The 19439-nt window shown below is 32.1% G+C and overlaps 1 protein-coding gene and 1 pseudogene across 1 annotated transcript; one reads left to right on the top strand and one right to left on the bottom strand.

The window, feature by feature from the left end:
- Positions 1-7827: 7827 nt before the first annotated feature.
- Positions 7828-9272, bottom strand: LOC114175406 (uncharacterized). The gene is made up of 2 exons (XM_028060172.2): positions 9146-9272; positions 7828-8294 (listed from the first exon to the last, which is right to left on the bottom strand). The coding sequence occupies exons 1-2, from the start codon at positions 9270-9272 to the stop codon at positions 7828-7830; spliced, it is 594 nt and encodes a 197-aa protein (XP_027915973.2).
- Positions 9273-11284: 2012 nt separating this feature from the next.
- Positions 11285-15293, top strand: LOC146887887 (uncharacterized; annotated as a pseudogene).
- Positions 15294-19439: the final 4146 nt, after the last annotated feature.

The following is a 19439-nucleotide window of genomic DNA, read 5'->3' as shown; positions in this document are numbered from 1 at the left end:
ACAAGGTTAGCCCTTGATGAGTTTCAGGCCTCCTACTACTCTCACCACAATAGTTAGTCCGCTCTAAGTGAGACTAACTGAATCCTTAGAGTGTCAGGATGCAACCTTACCTTGAATCCTTACCAAATTATATAGATTCGGCACCACTATGGGCACCCACTAACAGGGGCCATGGAATTACGTCCCGACCACTGAAGCACTATCCTGAAATCTCACCTAGAGATTTAAAAGAATTACGCACTGACACAGACCAATCATGCTCAATCAATCAGGTAATATTTATCATACACATAACCTCATGCCAACCCTTTTCAACCAATCCTCGTTCATATCCAAATATTGAATACATACCAACTCATCCTTTGTATTTCATATCAATGCCATGCCCATTTGATACCAACCATCTCATTTAATTTACATGTCAAGTTCATACCAAACCCATCATTCACCATCAATGAATCACATCACTCATACATAACCGTTCATCACATATTTTTACCATAACAATCATATCCAAGCAAGTGTCAACCATCCAAGAACAAGAAACAGCCAAACACCACACTGCCTTCGCCCAACTCCTCGCTCAGGCTAAAGGGTCTCGCTTAGGCGAGCCCCCTTCGCCTAGGCGAGGGCTCGAAAAGGGGGAACAGTAACCTCACGTGGAATCTCGCTTAGGCGAGACCCCTCTCACTTGGGTGAGATTTTCGCTCGCTCAGAAAGAACGTGGGTCGCCTGAGCGACTACTCACGTGAAGTAGCTTGGGTGAGCCTTTGTTGATCTCGCCTAGGCGAGACATGCTCGCTTGGGCGAGAAAACCAGTGCTCAACACTATTCTCTCGTGCAACAGTCCAATAACACAGCCCAAACAACACAATACGATATTTTATAAGCTCAAGCAGTAAACAATCCATGAATCATGTAATATCATCAAAGAAATCATGAAAAATCAAAGCTTTAACAGAACCCTAACTTCCCTTACCTGGAAAAGGGCTAATATTGGACTTCAACTCTTAAGCCAGCGAAACCAGTAGCTCCAAGGGCAGATATATGAAGTGAACGGGAGATGGAGGTTGAACTCACTTGAACTTGGGTAGATCTCCAAACCCTAGCAGAGGTTCTGTGGAGAGAAAATGGATGAGTTAGGGCACTGATTTTTCAGAATAACTTGCAAGTGAGGGACTTTAGGGGACTTGGCACCCTATGGGCCGGCCCTTTAGACCCAAGAGTGTGGCAGCCCCTAACATTAGGGCACTCATTAAAAGTGGCCTTACACTTATAATAATTATAATAATAATAATAATAATAATAATAATTGCATCCACAAATCAGACTTCAATGGTCTTATCTCTGCCCGTAATAATGAAATTTTGTGCTGGTATTGAGCTTTTATGGCGATTGGTTTCAATATAAAAACTTTTCTTTTTCCTTTTTGTGAAAAACAACAGTTTTCTAGTTCTATGTAATTTAACTTTTAGCCACGCTATAAATCTAAGCCTTATCAGCAAATGTTTGCGTTATCCATACTATAGAATCTCAACTCAGATAACAACAAAGATAAGAAAAACCATATTATATATATATATATATATATATATATATATATATATATATATATATACTCTCATGCACCTTAAACATGGTTATCAATTTAAGATTCAATATGAACTGAATGTAGATCAATAAAATCATATTCTCATAACTATTATTTAAATATCTTATATTTAAATTATCCATCAACATCATCTAAATATCTGTTTCTATTATTGTTGCAGATTTTACTTACGAGAACTGTGGATAAAGATTACATCGCCACCTCGATTGCCATTGGATGGGGCCCTTTATCATTAAGTAATATGGTATTCGTTTAAGAGATTAAGGACTCTATAGAAATAGAAGTGAAGAATATCAATATTGCATAGAACATTCACTACGTGCCAATTGAAACTATCAACATGGTGAAACATGTGAGATGAAGTTCCTAATCAGCAAAAAATTATTTTGATGATTACTTCTCTTATTATAAAAGGAATATTTTTTTTTTTAAAGTATGATATGTTAAAGTTATTTCTTTTTTCTTGTTGATGTATTAGTGTGTTAGAGAGAGAAAAAAATTAAAAAAAAAGTTATTTTTAAAGGTTTTTTAGTAGTAATTTATTCTATTTTAGAAGATATTATTATTTTGTCTTTGAATTGAGAGAGACAATGTGATTTTATTTTCTTCACTATAATTATATAACTGCTAATTGTTAATTATGTTTATCTTTTTATTTTTTATTTAAATTCAGTTATTATGTTGTTATTATAATATCTACATGGTATTAAGTTTGATTGCTTTGTAGTATTTATAAGTGTTATTAACACCGGAATATGTTTAGAAAAGTTTTCTTAAAGAAAAAATATTTGGTATTTAAGTTTGTGCATGAGTAATCTATCCCTCTTTTGGAGTAACTTAACTAGTATATTCATTTATGGTCTATCATTGTTATTTCAATAGATAATAAGACTAATAGTGAAAATTGGATAAACCTATTTTAAAGTTATGATAATGAAATATGAGATATAAAAATTTAATGAAAATAATTTTTTATTGTGAAAATTAAAGACGAAGGCAAATTTGCGAAAACAAATGTAATTGAAGAAAGACTCCTGACCATCACAAAGCAAAGGTAATTTTATTTTTTTGACAATACGATAGACAAATTCAATTTTGTCCAACATTATGGAAAAGAATAAAACAAAGGAAATTTGAGATACTCTCGTCGAATTATATATGAGGTTTAGAATATTATTTACGATAAAATCTTATACTCTTAGAATGAGTGAGGTTAAATTGGTGATAAACCATGTAAATAATTTGAATATCTTATATTTGTCCAATTTTCAACAACAAATTTTAACATAGTTGAAAATGAATGTGTAAAACTTTAGAGTTTATTGAATTTGTATGATCAACTTATTATCAACATAATGAGTAGTATTATTGATAAACATCTACACTTTGAGGATATTATTGGAACTATAATTGAGAAAGATTTTAGGTGAAAAAGTAAAATGGAAATGGTGGAAAGTTAAAAACAAACAAAATTTGACATTCATGAAAGGTATATCAGTTGAATGTGGCTCTAGTGAAAGTCAAAATTATGGTAGATCAAAATCTCTAAGTAGAAACATATCAAATGCTTTCATTATAGCAAAAGAGAGCCTGCAAAGAAATGTTGATAGAATGGAAGAAAAAAACTTAATCATTAACCTCACAAGGTTTTGTTGCAAGTGCATCAGAATATGTACATATTCTTGTTAGCGAATCAATAATTAGCTCTAACAATGGAAAACAATTTCATAATGGGTGATAGTAGATTTACGAGTGATTGATTTTACACTTATAAACCTATTTCGAGAGGTTGTTTTCATGAGTAACAACCATGGCTTACAGATCGTTGTAGTCGGTACTATCAAAATAAAATTATATGATGGTACTATATACATAATTCAATGGGTAGAACATGATAGAAATAAAATATGTATAAGATACAATAATACAATATATTCAAGTATGAGTTAAAAATTGTGTATCTGGAATTAATGAAGGATATATGGAAGCACGTAGTATGAGATGCTACTGTTCACTTTTTGATGGATATTCTCAAACGTAAGAGTGTTTTACGTTGTTACTTAAAAACTGACTAATGGGTATCAGTTTTATAACCCCTCAGCAGAGACCAGGGACCTCTCAAAATGTATTTGATTATTCAAGCCCATCACAGACCGTTTATTAAACAATCCAACCCCATCACGGATCGTTCATCAGAATACCCAAAATTATATATATTACCCATACAATAATTAATATTAACAAATAACTTAATTTATTATTAATGCTAATCCATAATAATAACAATACAGAGAATAATAATTTTATATAATAAAATTATATAAAATATAACATTCTCCCACTTGGATAACATTAATAAATAAATTAATTATATCAATTGCAACATAAGTACAAATATCAATTAAGAAATATAAACATGAATCACAAAGATAATATCCGATAGGGATACTTACCATATGCTTAGATTTCTTAAATAATGGATAATATATAGAATAAAAACAAACATAAATATGTGATCCCAAAATGGTTCATAAATTCTCTATGTAGAAAGAGAAAAGATGTAACGAAACTGACGTCATTGACAAATTTACATCTCATGAAAACCATAATAATATAAAGTGTAAATCTCAGACTCCAACTAACCCAATACATCAAAAGACTTAACCACACCCATATGAGTTACATGATTTTGAAAAACTCCAACAAATAAGCCTTTAGTTAGTGGGTATGCTAACATATTTTATGTAGCAGTATGCTCAATCCGAGTTTGATAATCCAAAACTTTCTCTCTAACAAACATAAATTTTATATCAAAATGCTTTGAGCGAGTAGAACTTCTGTTGTTTTGAGATAAATGGACGACAACATTGTTGTCACAATATATCACAAGTGGCCTACAAATACTTTCAACAATTTGAAAGCCAGAAATCAAATTTTTAAGCCACACAGCTTGACAAGTAGCTTCATAACAAGCAACATACTCTGCCTCCATAGTGGAAGTAGCTGTAAGAGTTTGTTTAACACTCTTCCAAGAAATGGCTCGTCCTGCCATCATAAAAATAAATCCAGAAGTAGACTTTCGGTCGTCAGGGCAACCAGCAAAATCAGAATCAGAATAACCAATGACCTGAAGTTGATCAGACTTCTTAAAGGTCAACAAATGATCCTTAGTTCCCTGCAAATATCTAAAGACCTTTTTAACAGCTTTCCAGTGATCCAAACCTGGATCACTTAAGTATCTCCCTAAAGCATTAACAACAAAAGCAATATCGGGACGAGTACAAACTTGAGCATACATTAAACTACCAACAACGGAAGCATATGGGACTTTTTTCATTTCAACTATGTCATTATCATTTTGAGGACACTGAGATTTGGAGAGTTTGTCACCTTTTTGAACAGGTGCTGCACATGAGGAGCAAGAATGCATGTTAAACCTCTTGAGGACTTTATCAATATATCCTCTTTGAGACAAACCAAGAATGCCATGTGACCTGTCATGAGAGATCTGAATGCCCAGAACAACAGAAGCATCACCAAGGTCCTTCATATCAAAGTGGCTATTTAGTATAAATTTTGTGTAATCAAAAGTTCAACACTACTACTAGCAAGAGGAATATCATCAACATATAAAACAAGAATGATGAAATGGCTCCCATTTTTCTTCAAGTAAATGCGATTTGAGGCATTTTCCTTGAAGCCAAAAGAAGTGACCACCTGATCAAATTTCAAATACCATTGCCTAAAAGCTTGTCTGAGTCCATAAATAGACTTCTTCAACCTGCAAACCAAATGCTCCTTACCTTTTTTAGCAAAACCATCAGGTTGAACCATATACACTTCTTCAAATAAATCTCCATTCAAAAAAGTTGTTTTGACATCCATTTGATGAAACTCCAAATCAAAATGAGCTATTAAAGCCATAGCAACACGAAAAGCCTCCTTAGTAGAGACAGGTGAGAAAGTCTCCTTATAATCAATGCCATCCCTTTGACTATAGCCTTTTGCTACAAGTCTGGCTTTATACCTTTCAACTTTTCCATCTGGACTACGCTTAGTCTTGAAGACCCATTTACATCCAACTGGTTTACAACCTAGTGGCAAATCCACAAGATCCCAAACATCATTATAGGCCATAGAAGCTAACTCATCATGCATAGCATTTAACCAATCATCACCATGAGAACTAGAGATAGCCTCTTCAAAAGTAGTAGGATCATCAACATTATTTAGATTATATTCATGCTCTTGAAGATACGCTAGATAATCATCAGATATAGAAGACCTGCGTACTCTTTGAGATCTCCTCAAAGAAATTTCTTCAACAACATCATCATGAACTTGTTCATCTACTACAGGTGATGTGGCATCCACAAGATCTGGAACAAATTCATTTTCATCACGGGCAACTAGAATGACATTATCTGCAGGAAGATAAATGGATGACACGTGAATAAAAACACGGTCTTCTCTAAAAGTGACTGGTCGTGGTGTATTGCTCCCATTGTCCAAATCATCCTTAAAGAATACCGCACGGTCAGACTCAATAACCCGCATAGAGTGAGAAGGACAATAAAACCTACTACCACGAGAACCCACACAATAACCAATAAAGAACCCACTGACAGTCTTGAGATCAAGTTTTTTTAACTGAGGATTATAAGGCATCACCTCCGCCTTACAGCCCCACACATGGAAATGTCTCAAACTTGGCTTCTTCCCAAACATGAGTTCATAAGGAGTCTTTGAAACAGACTTGCTAGGTACTTGATTAAGAATATACACAACAGTCCTTAAAGCATCTCCCCAAAGGAAATCTGGTAAAGAGGAATGACTAAACATACATCTCACCATCTCTAAAAGAGTGCGATTCCTCCTTTTTGCAACTCCATTTTGCTGAGGAGTACCAAGCATAGTATACTGAGCTTCAATACCACATTCATCAAGAAATCTAGCGAAAGGTCCAGATTTCTTCTAATCTCATCATATCTGCCACAATACTCTCCACCTCTGTCAGACCTTACACATTTTATCTTCTTTCCTGTTTTCAACTCAATAGCAGCTTTGAAAGACTTAAAAGCATCCATGGAACTTGATTTTTCCTGTAGGAGATCTATCCAACCAAAATGGGAATAATCGTCTATAAACGTAATAAAATACCTATATCCGCCCATGGAAGTGGGTGTGATAGGTCCACATATATCAGTATGAATAAGCTCCAACACATTATCACTCCTGTTTGCTCCTGTATTCCTTACTTTTGCTGTAAGCTTGCCCTTAACATAATCAACACAAGTATCAAAATCAGAAAAATCCAGATCATGCAGAATACCCTCTTTAATCAACCTCTCAATCCGAGGTCTAGAAATATGTCCCAGACGTCTATGCCACAACATAGAGGAATTTTCATCAACTCTACTACGCTTATGTCCAATAACAGAATTAACAGACATATCATTCAGATTCAGCATGTAAAGTCTATCATATAAAACTCCTGAGCCAACAATAATTGAATTGAAATAAACAACAAGTTTACCATTGCCAAATTCAAAAGTGTAGCCACATTTGTCCAAAATTGAAACTGAAATCAAATTCCTTCTTATAGAAGGTACATAAACAACGTCTTTTAATAACAAAACATGTCCAGAAGGTAAATTTAAAGAAACTACTCCTATGTCTTCAACTAGTGCTCTAGCTCCATCTCCCATGATAATCTTGGACTCGACATCACTTGGTTTTCTCAGACTTGTGAACCCCTGTAAAGAATTCACAACATGAATAGTAGCACCCGAGTCTAACCACCAAGAATTGGGAGGAACGTCAATAACATTAGATTCAAAACAAGCTAGAGCATATAGGAGTATACCTTCCTTATCAGCATTCTTCTTCTTAAGAATATAACAATCAGCTAGCTTGTGTCCAAACTTCTTACAATAGGCACAATTCCCCTTGAAGTACTTCTTCTTAGGCTCCAAAACCACTGATGATTTCCCTGGGTTCCCTTTTTCAGGACGAGATTTACCTTTGAATCCCTTTTTCACAGGTTTAGTGCTTGAAGTAGTAGTTGTAAACTGCACACTATGAGACTTGGTCTTTTTAATCGATGCTTCCTCTTGAGAAATAATAGCTATCATTTCATCAATTGTCTATTCCTCCTTTTGAGTGTTGTAAGAAGTCTTCAACATATCAAACTGAGAAGGAAGAGATTCCATAACCTACCAAATCAAGTAACTATCACCAAGATCTACCTTTAGAGATTTGAGTTTGTTATAATAGTGCACAAGCTTCATCATATGCTCACGAACACCACTGACACCATCATATTTGGTCTTCTCAAGAAGTGACAGATATTGACCCTTTTGAGCTTTATCAAAAGTCTTAAACTTCTCATCAACTGATCTCATAAAATGCTTAGCATTGTCATTATCCGGAATGCTCTGTCGAATATACTTCTCCATGGTATATCTCATCACCATCAGGCACACCTTGTTCGAGTGTTCCCATTTTTCACGAGAAGCTCTCTGGACAATAGTGGACTCAGGCGTAAGAGCTGAAGGTTCTGCTTCTCTCAAGGAAAAATCCATGTTGGTAATTGCTAGATACAAATCCAAAGATTCTTTCCAGTCCTCAAAATTTGTCCCATTTAAAGTTTTGACTGAAGTCAATGGCGTAGGCAAAGAAGCTGGTATCAAAATAACAAAGAAACATTTAATACACACTTATTGTGTAAATAAACAAAATAAATGTTTCTGAATACACAACAAAATATGCCTATGATATCAAATTATTTCTCATTCACTATGATCCCGCCTAAGGGTCCCGAATCATAATAAATAAGAAATATAACAAAATATAAAATATAATAAAATACAATGCACATCTCATGTCAAAAGAAATCTAATATCGATAGGGTACAAGACAAATAATTGACATAATAAAATTAAAAAAAAAAGTACATTGTATCAAGAAAAATAAAATGTATTAATAATAAAATACCGATAGGGTATAATTAATATTAATGTAATAATAAATTAATTAATAAAATATTTAAATTATATCATTCCCATAAAATTTCATACAACTGTACCCACGATAGGTGAGCTAACAATTATATAAAATTATATCATGCTTTAACAAAAATATAATAAATTATATAATGCATGAAATCATAATAATAATAATAATCATTATTATTATTAATTTAATTATTATTTATTTATTTATTTATTTTATTATTATTAAATGTAATTATTTTATTATTATTAAATGTAATTATTTTATTATTATTAAATGTAATTATTTTATTAATTGTTATTATTATTATTATTAATTTAATTTGGTGCACGAGAGGAGATAGATAGTTAATGTTTTAAAAGATTCAGAAAAGAAAACTGATGCACGATGCACGTGGCCATTAAGGTGCGAAATTTATGCCACCAAAAGTGACCATCATCATTCTTGCGCACGGTCGCGAACGAAAACGACCACTGCTGTGCACAAACGAAAACGACCACCACCATGGTGATCGAGCACCGTGTGCACCTCCGATGCAGCATCGTGACCCTTGCAGACGGGACCAACACCTCATCTTCCTCCCTGCAACATCACTGGACACAAACAAGATCGCAACTCCCCAAAACGCACCCAAACCGGGAGCCATTGTAACGCCCCTTGAGAACACGTCACCGAGACTTTGACCGCGAATCATGTCCACTATTGTAGGAAGAAGAAGGGTTCGAAAAAAGGGTTTATTGGTCCGAAACTCAATTTGCACATGGCTACCGATTAGGGTTTTCAAGAACAATTAGGTTTTCACTATGCAAACATATAAGAGGTTCTTCTGTGCAAACATAAAACCCACAAAATTGGGTTTGCCGAGAGAGAGAAGATTATCATTATTGGGGTTTCCTTAATTAGGGTTTTAAACATAATTAGGGTTTTTGACAGTAATTAATCCCCTCTATTAAATTTCCAAAATCATGATACACTTTCCAAAAGAATAATTATATTTTGTATCTTAATAGGCTCTGATACCAATTGATAGAAATAAAATATGTATAAGATACAATAATACAATATATTCAAGTATGAGTTAAAAATTGTGTACCTGGAATTAATGAAGGATCCATGGAAGCACGTAGTATGAGATGCTATTGTTCTCTTTTTGATGGATATTCTCAAACGTAAGAGTGTTTTACGTTGTTACTTAAAAACTGACTAATGGGTATCAGTTTTATAACCCCTCAGCAGAGACCAGGGACCTCTCAAAATGTATCTGATTATTCAAACCCATCACAAACCGTTTATTAAACAATCCAACCCCATTACGGATCGTTCATCAGAATACCCAAAATTATATATATTACCCATACAATAATTAATATTAACAAATAAATTAATTTATTATTAATGCTAATCCATAATAATAACAACACAGAGAATAATAATTTTATATAATAAAATTATATAAAATATAACACAACATGTAAAGAACATGTGTAAGATCTATATAGGAGGTGGGATCTTAAAGGTGGTCAGAAGAATCGGTTAATGATGAAAGTAAAGAAATCATGGCCAATCTATATGTGTTTTTGGTTGATATGTTGCAAGAAACAAGTGTAATAGTTGGATCAACAAGTTAAGACGAAGTTATGATTACGTGACATTATAAATTTGGTCATATGTCAAAGTGATTTTTGAGAATCCTATCATAATGTTATCTTTTACCCAAACTTAAATATGTTGCTTTACCTTTTTGCAAACATTGTATGATAAGAAAACAACAAAATTTTGATGTTTGCTAGAATTACTAATGGAAGTAAACACATATTGGATTTGATTCATTCTGATGTGGGAAAATCATTAATATTTTCCCTTAAAGACGACGACGGTCATGACAACAGCAGAACGATGAGGAACGATAAGGACCATCATGGGAAATGAATTATGACTATCAATAGTGAGAGAGAATGGAGGAAGATTAAACAAAAGTGAAAGTGCAAGATGTTAGAAATATAAATATAATTTAAAAAAAAAATTAGAATAAAATATTGTTGTTACTAGGGTTTTAATGCAATGTTAATTCCAGAGTTAAATTCTATTTATGTATAAACAGTTTTTATTCTTTTCATTGATTTGACATTAATTTTGGTTTAAATCAATTTGATGGCCATTTACTCTTGTGTCTCCTTTTCTCACCTATAAATACCACCTAGTTTCATAAAGAATAGACACACAACAAACACTAGAGTTCTTCCTCTCAAAAGTGTTCTTCTTTTCCTTCTCTATATTATCTCTTAAAACAGTGGTTTCATAAGGTTTAGAGATCCTTCGCTGCACTCGATCGATCTGACGGGTTGTTGTATCTTGGGGGAGGAGCGCATAATATTGAGTATTGCCCTGTGCAGTTAGGGCATTTTCTCTCTAAGGATAGCGCTCATCGTGCCTCAACCCAGACTTACTCTATCCTTATCTCATTTACATATTTACATTATCTTTATATTGTTATTGTTTGTTATAAGAACATTTTGACTTGATCATCTCTTTTATCCATATTTCTATATTGTTTCTGGTTTATTATTATTTTCTAATATTCTTAGAGAGAAAAATCTCAATTATATATATATATATATATATATATATATATATATATATATAATTTTTTTTCTTATTATGTTTGTCATGGATATGATTAAGTCACTCTCAAGTAAGCCTGAAAAGTTTACAGGTGAAAATTTTTTCTGTTGGCAACAACAAATGAGGTTTTGGCTCACTGAAATAGGATTATTTTCTGTGATTTCTAAAACTACTGATTCTTCTATCATATTAAGTGATTCTTCTTCTTCTTCTTCTGATACTTCTGATAAAGATATTTTATGTCATGAACATATTTTAAGTGCTTTGTTTGATAATGTTTATAAAATATTTTGTCACACCAAAACTGCTATTGAGTTATGGGAAGCACTTGAACTTAAATATGGATCTGCAGAAAAAGGTTTATCTAGATATTCTTGTGAAAAAGTTATTGAATTTCAAATGGTTGATAATAAACTCATTTCTGATCAAATTCATGAGTTTGAAAATATTGTCTATGACATGAAATTAAAAAATATTATTTTACCAGACATTATGCTTGTGGCTCTTTTGATCTCTAAGTTGCCTCGTTATTGGTCTGATTGTGCTCGAAGTTTAAAACATAAGCCCAAAAATTTCTCTTTTGATGATTTGCTTGTGTGTCTTCGTATTGAGGAAAAACATCATTTTTTCTCAAGATTCTGTTCAAAATTCTCAATCTAAAGCCTTTTTTGTTGAGAACTCTAATAAATCTGAGAACTCTTACAAGCCTAATCCTAAACAATTCAAAAGACATGGTTTTAATAAAAATAAGTTTACGAAAAAACCTTCTTTCTCTAAACCAAAGAACAAATTTTCTTATAACAACAATAAAAATAAAGATAAAAATATGGGGAATGAGATGTTTTGTTTTGTTTGTGGGCGAACTAATCATCTAGCCAAAAATTGTTTTCAGCGTCATCGCCAACTTGTGTCTAATTCCAAACCTGAAGCTAATATTATTACTATGGGTGTTGCCTCTGATTTCCCATCTGAAAGGTACCATGTCATTAGCCCTGAGTTAAATTATGTTTTTAACTCAAACGATTGGTTTATAGACTCTGGGGCTAATGTTCATGTGTGTGCTGATAAAAAATTATTTTCTCTATATCAGGAAACAAGCACACGTACCATGAGTATAGGAAATGGGAGCATCACACATGTTCTAGGAGAAATTCAAGTGAAATTAGAGTTGTCTTCTAGAAATTATCTTATTTTAAATGGAGTCTTTCATGTTTCTGAAATTAGAAAAAATCTCTTAAGTACTTCTTTGTTAGTACAACAAGGTTACAAAGTTGTTTTTGAGTCCAATAGAGTTGTTATTACTAAACATGGTGTTTTTATTGGTAAATGATATATTTGTGATGGTTTGTTTAAATTAAGTCTTATGCCTTTTTCTTCTAATAAAATATATGATAGTTCTTCATTGACTATTACCAATGTTGAAAGTTGTGATATGTGGCATGCTAGACTAGGCCATATAAATTTAAATTATGTTAGAAGAATGATGTCTCTTAATCTTATTCCTAAATATTCTATTGATTTGAAGAAAAAATGTGAAATATGTGTTCAATCAAAGCAACCAAGAAAAGGTTTCCATACATGCATGAAAAAGAAAACTAATCTACTTGAATTGATACATAGTGATGTATGTGATAGTAATGATGTTTTAACACATGGTGGTAAAAGATATTTTATTACTTTTATTGATGATTTCTCCAAATATTGTTATGTGTATTTAATAAACCACAAACATGAATTTTTTGAAAAATTCAAAATATATAAATCTGAGGTAGAAAATCAATTAGAAAGAACAATTAAAATCCTTCGTTTTGATAGAGGGGGTGAATATACATCTTTAGAAATGAATGTTTTTTGTGAAACTCATGGTATTATTCATGAAACAACACCTCCCTATAGTCCTCAATCTAATGGTGTAGCTGAAAGAAAAAATAGAACTTTGCTTGATATGGTGAATGTTATGCTTACAAGTTCTGGTTTGCCAAGAAATATGTGGGGTGAAGCTTTATATTCATCTTGTTATATTCTCAATATAATTCCTTATAAAGATTGTGATAAAACTCCTTATGAGTTATGGAAGCAAAGAGAACCTTTACTAAAATATTTTAAAGTGTGGGGGTGTCTTACAAAGGTTAATATACCACCTAATAAGAAAAGAAAATTAGGAATTAAAACAATTGATTGTGTTTTTATTGGTTACTCTCTACATAGCATCACTTATAGATTTTTGGTTATTAATTCTGAAGTGAATGAAATCTCTAATAATACTATTATGGAATCTAAAGATGCAGTTTTCTTTGAAAATGTTTTTCCTTTAAAAAATAAAATGACTAAAACTTTTGGTTTTCCTTCTGGTGGTAATGTAATTTGTGATGGTTCTAGTTCTGTTTTTCCTTCAAGTGAAAATGCTAATAAAAGTATTCAAAATGAGCCAAGAAAGAGTAAAATAAAAAGAAAAGCTAAAGATTTTGGACCTGACTTTTATGCTTTTATGCTTGAAGATGATCCTAAAACTTTTGGTGAAGCAATGAGATCTATTGATGCTCCTTTTTGGAAATAAGCTATTAATAATGAAATGAATTCACTTAAAGAAAATAAAACTTGGTTTTTAACTGATCTTCCTCCTGGTTGTAGAAGTATTGAATGTAAATGGATTTTTAGGAAAAAATTAAGGACTGGTGGGTCTGTAGATAAATTTAAGGCAAGACTTGTTGTTATTGGTTGCCAACAAGTAGAAGGTGTAGATTTCTTTGATACATATTCACCTATTTCAAAAATCACTACCATTAGAGTTTTGATTGCTCTTGCTTGCATTTTTAATTTACAAATTCATCAAATGGATGTTAAAACTGCATTTTTAAATGGTGATTTGGAAGAGGAAATATATATGAAACAACCTGAGGGCTTTATTGAGTCAGGGAAAGAAAATAAAGTGTGTAAACTTGTTAAGTCTTTATATGGTTTAAAACAAGCACCAAAGCAATGGCGTGAAAAATTTGATGAAGTTATTATTTCATATGGTTTTCATATTAATAATAGTGATAAATGTGTGTATGTAAAACAATATGATGATGGTGTTTATGCTATTTTTTGCTTGTATGTAGATGACATATTAATATTTGGTAGCAACATAAATGTTATAAATGATGTGAAACATATGTTGTCCAGTAATTTTGATATGAAAGACCTTGGTCCTGTAGATGTTATTTTGGGTATTAAGATTTTACAAAACGATGGTGATATTATGTTAACGCAGTCTCATTATGTTGAGAAATTATTGAAAAAATTTAATTATTCTGATGTGAAACCTGTTTTAACGCCTTTTGACCCATCTATTAAACTAAAGAAAAATTTAGGTGAAGGCATTTCTTCTTATAAATATTCTCAAATTATTGGTTCCTTATTACATTTGACAAATTTCTCTAGACCTGATATTGCATATGCAGTTGGTAGATTAGGGAAATATACACATAATCCTGATCATTCTCATTGGACTGCATTAGAACGGGTGTCTAAATATTTGAAGGGAACCATTAATTATGGAATTCATTATACAAAATTTCCTGCTGTTATTGAAGGATATAGTGATGCAAATTGGATTTTTGATTCTGATGAAACAAAGTCAACCACTGGTTATGTTTTTACTTTGGATGGAGGTGCAGTGTCATGGAAATCTGCTAAACAATCTATTATTTCACGATCTACCATGGAAGCAGAGATTATTGCTTTAGATACTGCTACTGCTGAGGCAGAGTTTATTAAAAATTTTCTATATGATTTACCATTGTTAAATAAACCCATACCTCTTATTTCAATGCATTGTGATAGTCAAGCTGCCATATCTAAAGTTTCTAGCAAAAACTTTAATGAAAAAAGAAGGCATCTCAGAGTGAGACATAAATCTATTAGAAACTCAATTACTAATGGTATTATTTCTCTTGATTTTGTCAGGTCAGAAAGAAATATTGCGGATCCGCTTACCAAAGGGTTGACGTGTCAACAAGTACTGGAGTCGTCGAGGGGAATGGGACTAAAGCCCATAAATTAGTTGCAACAATGGACACCCATCTCCACATGAATAGCGATCCCATGGAATGGAGTTCAATGGGTAACAACGAAGTTGTTTGTTGACTAAAGTACACCAATTGATTTGATTAAATGTTATGTCTCATTCCTATGGCGAAGTGTACTATAAATTGTGACAATAATAAGGTTGAGGTATATGTATTATTATGTTTTTTTGTAAAATGCCTCATAATAAACCCAATGACAATTTTGTAGGGGTGTGAGTCACAAACCACCCTTTGAGGGTTTACCTAGTGAGTGTGATGGTGGGGCCGCCATTGTGAGACATGGGCAAAGTCTTTAAATGACACTCATGACACAAGATGCATGCACAAGGCCGTAACGTGCAACCACTGATTAGAACCTATAATGAACACCCAATATTGTATGTGTTATTTACTAAAACTCGGTTACAGGGGATGTAGTTCAAGACAATCAAGTCTCTGCATTTTCTCTGGTGGAAGTTTATAAGCACTAGGTGTAAGGCTCAAACCCGGAAGGTTCCTTATACTGAAATACAATATTTTGTTTTAAAAGATAATATATATTTTTTTTAAATTATGTGGGGGATTGTTAGAAATATTAATATAATTTAAAAAAAATTAAAATAAAATATTGTTGTTATTGGGGTTTTAATACAATGTTAATTCCAGAGTTAAATTCTATTTATGTATAAACAGTTTTTATTCTTTTCATTAATTTGAAATTAATTTTGGTTTAAATCAGTTTGATGGCCATTTACTCTTGTGTCTCCTTTTCTCACCTATAAATACCACCTAGTTTCATAAGGAATAGACACACAACAAACACTAGAGTTCTTCCTCTCAAAAGTGTTCTTCTTTTCCTTCTCTATATTATCTCTTAAAACAGTGGTGTTCATAAGGTTCAGAGATCCTTCGCTGCACTTGATCGATATGACGGGTTGTTATATCTTGGGGGAGAAGCGCATAATATTGAGTATTGCCCTGTGCAGTGGGAGTGTTTTCTCTCTAAGGATAGCGCTCAGCGTGCCTCAACCCAGGCTTACTCTATCCTTATCTCATTTACTTATTTACATTATTTTTATATTGTTATTGTTTGTTATAAGAACATTTTGACTTGATCATCTCTTTTATCCATATTTCTATATTGTTTCTGGTTTATTATTATTTTCTAACACAAGAGAGAAAATGTTCACACCTTTTCAAATAGAATATGACTTTTAACTACAGTTCTCAAAGCAACTGTCGCCGTTCTCCTATCATTAACCTTTTAACGACAATTCTTTTATTGAATTAACATTGTTTCTTCATAAATAGACTTTTTTTACCATCTCATAACCATCGTCAAAATTATTGTTTTGTTATGAAATAAAGCGAATAACATAGAGAATGACGACAGATAATAGAGAAGAGAAGAAACAAGAGAGAATAGGGAGCAACTCATCTGTGTATTATTATTGATAGGAAGAGTCCTATTTATAGATACAATATGTAATCCATAAAGGAAACAAATCAACTTAGTTAATACAAATATTTACCATAAAGAGTAATTAATCATATGAGTAAATCAATGGACAATCATTAATTCATAACACTCCCCCTTGAGTGTCCATTGATAAAGAATGTGCCTCGTTGAAACCTTACTAGGAAAAACCCTTTGGGATAAAAAAAAACTAGTGAAGGAAAAAGAGTACAACATTTTGTATTCTTTAATACAATATTGTTCATCACATATTCTATTTCTCTCCCTCATGTAAACTTACATCATTAAGGAGACGGAATCCGAATTTGTGAGTCATTTGCTCAAAAGTTCTTCTTGGCAAAAACTTTCCAAATAGACTTGTCATATTTTCAGATGAATGAATTTTTGGATGTCTATATCATCTTTTCAATTGAACAATACAATATTATCTTCATATATGGTTATTGATTCCATCTTTGTTGGGATAGTCACAAGTTTCTTGCACATGTTGCATTATAGGCCTTAACCAAACATATTCGCAACTTTTCTCGTAATTTTGTATTATTAGACGATATTGCTACTATGGTTTGTTTCATATACCATCATGAAACCATTGTGCTACCACATGTGAACAAACATCTTGTTTGTGATCAACCATTGTGACATTGTAAGAATATGTAAAATAACATGCATATCCATAACCCATTGGTCTGAATCTGAATCATTTGAATGGAATAAGCTCATATTCGTAGTACCCTTAAAGTAACGAAGTATATGTTTTACTGCAAACCATTTTCTTCTTGTAGTTGAAGAACTATATTTTGCTTAACAAATTTACAACAAATGCAATATTAGATCTAGTATAATTAGCAAGATACATTAGTGTTTCTATGACACTAAGATATGGTGCTTCTAGACCAAGAAGATCTTCATCATTTTCTTGAGGTCTAAGAAGAGTCTTTATCAACATCTAACGACCTCACAACTATTGGAGTGCATAATGGACATGACTTGTCCATTTAGAACATTTTAAGCACCTTAATTATATACGCTTCTTGACGTATAAAAACACCTTTATTTAAATACTCAATTTCTAATTTCAAATAAGACTTTGCCCTTCAAAGATCATTCATCTCAAATGATTTCTTTGAGTAATCAATTGCCTTTGTGAGCTCATTAGGAATTCCAACGATGTTTATGTCATCTACATAAACAATAATTATGGCAAATTCATTATTTGGATCTTTTCATATAAATACAAGAACAAATAGGATCATTTTTATATCCTTCTTTTAATAAGTATTCAAAAAGACTGTTATGCCACACACGTCTTGATCTCTTTAATCAATAAAAGAGCATGTTCAATTTTATTGAATAACCCTCTTTATAATTTGTCTGGTTGGGCAAATAAAATCCTTCAGGGATTTTTATATAAATATGATTCTCAAAAGAACCGTACGAATAGGTTGTAACATCATTCATTAGATGTAAATGCAAACCTTGTTGTGCAACTAGAATAATCGAATATTGCAATGTTGTTGCATCCAATACTAGTGAACATGTTTTTTTTTCACTAATCAATACAAGGTTTTGTGAACAACCTTGAGCAACCAATTATGCTTTGTATCTAATAATTTCATCATTTTTAATTTGATTTTTTGCGCAAAAATCCATATGTACCCAACGGGTTTCACAACTTCAGGTGTGCGAACTATATGTCTAAAAACCTTTCGTTTAGCAAACAAATATAATTATGCTTCTTTGCATATTTTCATTTTGGCCAATCTTTTCTTTGTCGACAATCTTCAATGATCATTGTTTATTGATCCTCATTGTCATTCATAGCATTCATCGCTATGTTATAAGTAAAAGTTTCGTCAATGTTAACTTTATTTTGGTTCTATATTATATGATTGATGACATAATTTATTGAGATCTCGTCATTTTCAACAATTTCAGGTACCTGAGGTTCTTCTGGAACCGAACCATTAATTATGTCAAATGAATCTTTTTGGGATTTCAACCTTTTCGATTAGGTCATTTTGCATATTAGCTCCCTTTCTCATTCAAGAGTTTTTATCTTTGGAACCAACATATCTACCACGCTTCAAACGTGTTCACATGAGTTTTTCAACCCTTTTTTTTTCGCATCATAATTGATCATGTCAAAAAAGGCATCATTTTGATTTGCAAATTTCTGGTTTACCATGACATGCATTTCAATTGTACTAATAAACTTGTAGTACAAACTATAAGAGAATGTTGATAATTTCTCTAATACACTTTCTTTTTCAACTCAATCATAGAGATATAAAGATATTTCATATCTTTTTCATTGTTTGTCTCAATATAATATCCATTTAGACAAATATCATTGAAACTTAATAAGTTTCTATTCAACTTCTTAGTAGAAGTATAATAGCTCTTCTAGAGTCTTCAAATATATTTATAGTACTATAAATAATACTAACATCGATGTCTCACATTATCAAACAAAAGAAAAATTTAACACTCTCATAATCAATGAGGTGATCAATGCTTCCATTTGCTTTAGCAAAGAAAATAACAATATCAAAATGAGTAGCATCCATATAGCCATAATCAGAATCACCATCTTCATAAGCAAAGTGTGTTTCTATGTTCTTCTCATTATTTGTAGGATGCTTTGGTGTACAATAAGTACAAC

This window comes from Vigna unguiculata, chromosome 3 (assembly GCF_037176805.1).
Source record: "Vigna unguiculata cultivar grain cowpea cultivar isolate G323 ecotype 2 chromosome 3, ASM3717680v1, whole genome shotgun sequence".
Classification (NCBI taxonomy): domain Eukaryota; kingdom Viridiplantae; phylum Streptophyta; class Magnoliopsida; order Fabales; family Fabaceae; genus Vigna; species Vigna unguiculata.
The sequence above is the reverse complement of the archived record's forward strand: the minus strand, read 5'-3'. Positions and strand labels throughout refer to the sequence as shown.

Coding starts and splice junctions, on each gene's coding strand:
- LOC114175406 (XM_028060172.2), bottom strand. CDS start 9,272: ATGGCTCCCGGTTTGGGTGCGTTTTGGGGAGTTGCGATCTTGTTTGTG. Junction 8,295..9,145: donor CTGCATCGGAGGTGCACACG/GTGCTCGATCAC, acceptor TTTTGATACCAG/CTTCTTTGCCTACGCCATTG.